Here is an 8,379-nt window from a genome sequence, read left to right as displayed (position 1 = left end):
AAAGGAAGATCTCCGTTGCTTTTAAAAAGTGTCTCACTATGTTAAACTCTAGCTTTAGGTAAAGCAACAAAGAACTTCCTTTCTTCGTTGCTTTGTTAAAGCTGTCTCACTATGTTAAACCCGTTTAACATAGCGAGGCAGCTTTAAAAAAAGCAACGGAGAAAGGAAGATCTCCTTTACTTTTTTTTACGCTATCTCACAATGTTAAACCTGTTTAACAAAGCGAGATTACAACAACGGAGCTCTTCTGTTCTCCATTGCTGTCTAAAAAAAAAAAGACTTATACTAATGGAAAAAGTCCGGGCGACCGGACCTTTTTCCATTAGTATAAGTCTTATTTACAACAGGCACGCTTATTGATGGGGGAGGGGGGGTCATTGTATAATTACCATTTTCCTCACTGGAGTATGATCTTGAAGTTGGTATATTTAATTAGCAGGGGGTGTGAGGGCAAAATCTCAAAATGTCTATCTTATGGTTTCGACTAGACAGATATATATATATATATATATATATATATATATATATATATATATATATATATATATATATATATATATATAAATAATCTTTTTGTCCCTGTGAATTTCTTTCAGTGTTAAGAGGCTCCATAGAGTACATAGAAAAGCATTGCTTTTGATTAATGAGCAAAAGAAAAAAATACCAGTTATTATTCAAGTATGATTTGACAAATGTCATCTTGTTTAAAAATTGTTCTCTATTCATTTGGAGACATGATTTTACTTTGTACCAAATGATTACAGCTTTTTTTTTCCTTTTGTAATTAACAAAGTTTAATATCGTAAAGACAAGAAGCATAGTTTAATATTCTACTTTAGCTGAATTATTTTGGAATAAGAGATAGCTTTAAGACATTTATTTGCATATTTATGACATGTATATTTGCATTATTTAGTAGTCTTATTGTAAATAAATAGAAATGAAACGAGATTTGCAATTTTAATGTTTACTGGCACATGCAGTTTAAAGGGAGCACTTTTCAATATGTAAAAGTTAATTTTCATGATGTACTTTAACTGCTCAGCTCACAGTTCAAAGTAGTTTCATGGAGATTCTGTGTTCATTTGGTAGGCTTGTCTTTTAAATTCACTTTCAGTTTACAAAGATGACATTACCTCCTGGGAAGTGAAAAGTAGGAAGTAAACCAAAGTGAAGTTAGCAGAAAGTAAATTAGTATAAAGTAGTGATGTTGCTGAACTTGATAAAAAACTGGTATGGCATATATATAAATATATATATATATATATATATATATATATAGATATATATAGATATAGATATATAGATAGATATATTTATAAATATATATATATATATATATATATATATATATATATATATATATATATATATATATATATATATATATATATCCCATAATATAGGAGGTATAAAGTATTACACAGTGAAGACTCAGACGTTTCTGGGTCTTTCTTGCAATTTTTACTGAGCAGATTGTCTGTATGGCTTTATTCTTGTTGGTTGCTAGCTGGGATATTTTGCAGGCACCTTAATGTTTATGGACATCTGGTTTGATGTTAACTCTGTGTTTCTAATTCACTTGTGTTATTAGTGTGGTAAAAAATAATAAATTATCTATATCTTTATCTATATCTTTATATATGGTTTGGCTTTATTGGTTTGACTGTACCCATGAATACTTAAAAAGTAACAAATCATGAGTATTCAGAAGCCATGAAGATAAAACACTGGTGTGTCCTTACGGGGTGAGTTGCACATATCATATGGGCCTCCATTGCAAAAGGTTTAAGGTATTACACAGTGAAGACTATAGCTTGACTTGGTCTTTCTTGTACTTTTTACTGAATGGTTTGCCTGGTCTGCCCTTTTAACCTTTGATTGATACACACACACACACACACACACACACACACACACACACACACAGACATATATATATATATATATATATATATATATATATATATATATATATATATATATATATATATATATATATATTTATTTATATATATCACCTACTCAGAGGTGATCTCTGCCTAACATACAAAGCTATGTCAAACCCAGAGCTGTTGGACATATATACCTAAACCTTGTCACCACAATAAACAGAACATGCCAGAGGGATAGATTCCTGTCCCAGAGACTTCAAATACTCTGGAATAAACTACCTGTCTATATCAAACAAAGCTCCTCATTAGCACTTTTCAAGAAAAATCTTGATGATTGGATGGGAAATAGGAAATTCACCCCGGAGATCATTTATGTGGCTCTGCTCGACAGTGGCACAGGAAAATAATTTTCTTTGGTGACAAAAGCCAGGGTACCTTTTTGGCTGGGCTTGTATAGGCCCCAGGGCCAATAGCCTAGCACCTACCTATGAACCTATGAATCTATATATAATACCCTATCAGTTGACTGAATTTTCAGAAGGTCAAAATTCATATGGTTGAGACCATCTGATCGAGTTTTTATAAACCCTAAGCTTTTGAATGCAGATTGTGGTACAGTGAGGATTGGGACATTTACCTTTTTCCTCACTGTATTGTGATCTCAGAGTTGGTATATGTAATTTACAGGGGGTGTGGGGGATGCAGATTTTTGGGTTTTTTGGGTTTTTGTTTTGATATAGACCCATATATATATATATATATATATATATATATATATATATATATATATATATATATATATATATATATATATATATATGTATATATATCTAGAGAGAGAGAGAGAGAGAGATATTTACATATATACAGATTATATATATATATATATATATATATATATATATATATATATATATAAATATATGAAGATATATTATAGTTGTAGATATATATATATATATATATATATATATATATATATATATATATATAAAACATAGGTCTACATTGATTCAGTGAATACTCATTTCACTGAATTTTAAAACAGTCACACCAAATCGCTGAAAACTCAAATCAGTAAAAACTCATTTCACTGAGTCACATTTCATTGAATGTAAGTATTTTTGGGCAGATAAAATGGATATGCCCTTTTCCCTACTGTAGTGCAATCCTGGAGTTAGTATATATAGTTGGGGGGGGGGGGCACAGCCCCCTACTTACTTTTGGTTGTAGATTGTTAGTTTTCGGTGAAATGAGATTCATAAATATAAAAGCTAAGTAGGTGGGGGGGGCTATGGCTCCCATCCCCCCCAATGTGAGGTCAGTGCCCCCACATACCCTTAATTATATATACTAACTCCAGGATCACACTGCAGTGGGAAAAAGGGTACTCTTACAAATTAACTGGAAGTTGGACAGGTTATTCAGAGAGCTTCCCTTACTTTTGGTAGTAGGTGAAGGATTTGTATGTTATACGTCCTGACTTCCTGTTTCCTGCCCAGGCATGAAGACAGCCAGAAGGAACAGGGAGAAAATATAGCTGATTCAGCTTTGGCTGAAAATGAAGTGAAGGTTGACGAAAATGTAGTTGAAATGGTGGAATCTCTACCAGAAGGTTTTTTTTCTGATGCTGTGGGTGTAGAAAAAAACAGTAATATTAGAAGAAAAGGAGATTGTAGCTGTAACAGAGATGGTTTCAGAGAAAAAGTTTCAGAGGAGATTGTTTGAAGGAGAGACAGTTCAATCTGATAAATGCATAATTACAGCCCTCCGATCGGGAGGGGTGTGGGATGATTAATTGGAAGAAACAGTAAACCAAGTGAACCAGAAAGTGGAGGTGCAATTTCATGGAGTGACATCATGGAGAAAATAGAAGAAGGAAAAAGGAGAAGAAGAGACTGTGCCAGAAAAAGTTCAAGAGACAAAAACATATGCTCAAACTGTAGGAGAAAAAGCAAAGAAGAAAGAAGAAATAAAAGAAAGAAAGAAAGAAGTACACAGTACATGTGAGCTGTAAAAAGGAAGAATGTTTGGACAGGTATAAGGTTTGGAACTCTGTCATAGCACCTCTGGGTGTCAAAGCAAAAGAGGTAAAGGCAGCCATTTTAATTAATAAATATATTTTTTTGTGACTTGATATTTGAGACTGGGCAGGCCATGGAAAATTTTTTGGGTCATATAAACAAAAGAAAAATATTTATCCATGGTCAGAATATGTCGTGCAAGCTTTTTACAGACAAACAAAAAAAAGAATAATGATCCAGTTTAGAACTGAAGTTGAAGCAAAAGAATTGAAAGAACATTTGATAACTAAATGTAAAGAAGCAATGGATGCTACAAAAATATATGATGAAAGAGGACTATGGACTGGGGGATGGGAAATTGGAGTAAAACTGAAAATGGAAAATGATAATGTTATGCACGTACCTAGTGTTATTGATGTTCACGGGAATAGAGGTTTTGTGAAATAGAGGGATCAACCAAAAACTTGTTATTTTTGTGGAAAAATGATCATTTAATCAATGAGTGTGATAAAAAAAGATATTATTTATGTATATGATAATGTACCAAAGATGTAACAGATATAGAGGTTATACATGAAGTTAAAGAAAGTAACAAGGAAAAAGAAGCAGAGGAGAGAAGTGAGGATGAAGCTGACTGGTGTACAGTAAGAAATAAAAATAATTCAATAGGGAAAAGAGTTAAAGAAATGAAAAGAAAATTCCAAAACAATGCTTAGAGAAAATAAGAAAGGAAAGGGATAAACATTTTATTATACTAACTGTTCCTAAAAACTGAAAATATTAGCTTTAAATGTGAACAGTATGAAAAATCTTAAAAGGAGAATAGGTATATTACAATGGTGTGCTGCAGTAGAGAATAGGTATATTACAATGGTGTGCTGCAGTAGAGAATAGGTATATTACAATGGTGTGCTGCAGTAGAGAATAGGTATATTACAATGGTGTGCCGCAGTAGAGAATAGGTATATTACAATGGTGTGCTGCAGTAGAGAATAGGTATATTACAATGGTGTGCTGCAGTAGAGAATAGGTATATTACAATGGTGTGCTGCAGTAGAGAATAGGTATATTACAATGGTGTGCTGCAGTAGAGAATAGGTATATTACAATGGTGTGCTGCAGTAGAGAATAGGTATATTACAATGGTGTGCTGCAGTAGAGAATAGGTATATTACAATGGTGTGCTGCAGTAGAGAATAGGTATATTACAATGGTGTGCTGCAGTAGAGAATAGGTATATTACAATGGTGTGCTGCAGTAGAGAATAGGTATATTACAATGGTGTGCTGCAGTAGAGAATAGCTATATTACAGTGGTGTGCTGCTGTAGAGAATAGGTATATTACAATGGTGTGCTGCAGTAGAATAGGTATATTACAATGGTGTGCTGCAGTAGAGAAAAGGTATATTACAATGGTGTGCTGCAGTAGAGAATAGGTATATTACAATGGTGTGCTGCAGAGAATAGGTATATTACAATCGTGTGCTGCTTTAGAGAATAGGTATATTATAATGGTGTGCTGCAGTAGAGAATAGGTATATTACAATGGTGTGCTGCAGTAGAGAATAGGTATATTACAATGGTGTGCTGCAGTAGAGAATAGGTATATTACAATGGTGTGCTGCAGTAGAGAATAGGTATATTACAATGGTGTGCTGCAGTAGAGAATAGGTATATTACAATGGTGTGCTGCAGTAGAGAATAGGTATATTACAATGGTGTGCTGCAGTAGAGAATAGGTATATTACAATGGTGTGCTGCAGTACAGAATAGGTATATTACAATGGTGTGCTGCAGTAGAGAATAGGTATATTACAATGGTGTGCTGCAGTAGAGAATAGGTATATTACAATGGTGTGCTGCAGTAGAGAATAGGTATATTACAATGGTGTGCTGCAGTAGAGAATAGGTATATTACAATGGTGTGCTGCAGTAGAGAATAGGTATATTACAATGGTGTGCTGCAGTAGAGAATAGGTATATTACAATGGTGTGCTGCAGTCGAGAATAGGTATATTACAATGGTGTGCTGCAGTAGAGAATAGGTATATTACAATGGTGTGCTGCAGTAGAGAATAGGTATATTACAATGGTGTGCTGCAGTAGAGAATAGGTATATTACAATGGTGTGCTGCAGTAGAGAATAGGTATATTACAATGGTGTGCTGCAGTAGAGAATAGGTATATTACAATGGTGTGCTGCAGTAGAGAATAGGTATATTACAATGGTGTGCTGCAGTAGAGAATAGGTATATTACAATGGTGTGCTGCAGTAGAGAATAGGTATATTACAATGGTGTGCTGCAGTAGAGAATAGGTATATTACAATGGTGTGCTGCAGTAGAGAATAGGTATATTACAATGGTGTGCTGCAGTCGAGAATAGGTATATTACAATGGTGTGCTGCAGTCGAGAATAGGTATATTACAATGGTGTGCTGCAGTAGAGAATAGGTATATTACAATGGTGTGCTGCAGTAGAGAATAGGTATATTACAATGGTGGGCTGCAGTCGAGAACAGGTATTATTACAATGGTGTGCTGCAGTAGAGAATAGGTATATTACAATGGTGTGCTGCAGTCGAGAATAGGTATATTACAATGGTGTGCTGCAGTAGAGAATAGGTATATTACAATGGTGTGCTGCAGTCGAGAATAGGTATATTACAATGGTGTGCTGCAGTAGAGAATAGGTATATTACAATGGTGTGCTGCAGTCGAGAATAGGTATATTACAATGGTGTGCTGCAGTAGAGAACAGGTATATTACAATGGTGTACTGCAGTAGAGAACAGGTATATTACAATGGTGTGCTGCAGTAGAGAATAGGTATATTACAATGGTGTGCTGCAGTAGAGAATAGGTATATTACAATGGTGTGCTGCAGTTGAGAATAGGTATATTACAATGGTGTGCTGCAGTAAATGTACATATTGTTTTAGAAGATATCAGATTATTAATAGAGGAAGAAACAAAGCAAACTGAAACAAAATTGGACTGGTGTGTTAGTTTGGAACATGGGGAAAGAAACATGCTTGGGCATATATATATATATATATATATATATATATATATATATATATATATGTCAATAAAGCATTACATTTTTTTATTTAACATTTGTTGACCGGGAAAGTCCGACTAGGTTCCACAGATCCTGTTTTCAGCGGTGAGGAGCCCGGGGAGAAATGCTCCAGATGTGTGTCTTTAGAATGTGGGAGGAAACCGGAGTACCCGGAGGAAACCCACGTGAACGCAGGGAGAACATGCAAACTCCACACAGAAGGCACCCCGGCCGAGAATCGAACCAGAGAACCTCTTGCTGTGAGGCGACAGCATTAACCACTGCACCACTGCACCACCCTTTTTTTTTTTTTTTTTTTAGTAAAAGAAATTCTTTATTTCATCCTTAAAAAACAAGTACTCAAATTCAGGTAAATACAAGTAAAAAAGTTTAGCATAAAGAACATTACTATCAATGTCATCTTTTGCAGAGTTCATGCTGCTAGTTATCTAAACATAGTTCTTGGTGGTGTAGTTACTTTGTGGTTGGCCTGCAGTGTACCTTGCAGAATACTCATTTCTCTTTGAAGGGCAGGTGCAGCACAGTAAGGCACCCCCCAGTAACAGCAATCCAGCTCCTGCCCAGCCAATGTAGAGGGAGGCCCCCAGTTCACGCTTCTGTGCTTCTGTCACTAGGGGATTGTAGAAATCTCTAATTATAGTGTTTGCAGTCCAGCAGACTGGAATGAAGGTCAGAACGCCAGAAATTATAAATATTACTCCAGACACCAGAGTGATGCGAGCCTTGGTGGATGCTTCCTCCACACAGTTTGTGCACTTAGCCCTCACAATGCCAATAAGGATAGCCATAACAGCCACAAGAATGCCAATGACAGTCAAAGCCCTGGCTGCCTGCAAATCCTGAGCCAGTGCCAGCATGGAGTCGTAGACCTTGCATTGCATCTGTCCAATGCTCTGTACAATGCAGCTCATCCAGAGACCCTCCCACATGACCTGTGCTGTCACAATTTTCTGACCAATGAAGGCAGTGACTCTCCACATTGGCAGGGCACATGTGATGATGCAGCCAACCCAGCCAATGAGGGACAATGTCATCCCAAGAATCTGCAGGCCTGTAGATGCCATCTCTTCAGCTTTGGCAAACCTGCTTAATTGAAGAAAAAAAGACAAGTCTAGAATAAACTCCACCAGCAAAGAAAGGAGGGGAAAAAAAGACTATAATCAGAGAAGTGTTTCCCTTACAGATTAGGTTAACTATTACAATGGTGTGCTGCAGTAGAGAATAGGTATATTACAATGGTGTGCTGCAGTAGAGAATAGGTATATTACAATGGTGTGCTGCAGTATTAGACTTAATTAGTATTAAATATTAGATGTAACCATAGCAGAACTAGGACGAACTACGGTAATACACATGAGATAGAAAAATCTGTGTAT

General features: G+C 35.5%; 1 protein-coding gene across 1 annotated transcript; it reads right to left on the bottom strand.

Annotated features, from left to right (window-relative positions):
* Positions 1 to 7,313: 7,313 nt before the first annotated feature.
* On the bottom strand, positions 7,314 to 8,142 carry LOC122813658 (claudin-6-like). Its single transcript, XM_044086101.1, has one exon. The coding sequence runs from the start codon at positions 8,065 to 8,067 to the stop codon at positions 7,432 to 7,434; it is 636 nt and encodes a 211-aa protein (XP_043942036.1). The 5' UTR covers positions 8,068 to 8,142; the 3' UTR covers positions 7,314 to 7,431.
* Between the last annotated feature and the right edge of the window lie 237 nt (positions 8,143 to 8,379).

Source organism: Protopterus annectens, chromosome 1.part1, assembly GCF_019279795.1.
Source record: "Protopterus annectens isolate FY-2018-M chromosome 1.part1, PAN1.0, whole genome shotgun sequence".
Classification (NCBI taxonomy): Eukaryota; Metazoa; Chordata; order Ceratodontiformes; family Protopteridae; genus Protopterus; species Protopterus annectens.
This window is presented reverse-complemented; position numbering and strand designations above follow the sequence as displayed.

What these genes read in the sequence shown, in the direction of transcription:
- LOC122813658 (XM_044086101.1), bottom strand. Translation starts at nt 8,067, where the DNA reads ATGGCATCTACAGGCCTGCAGATTCTTGGGATGACATTGTCCCTCATT.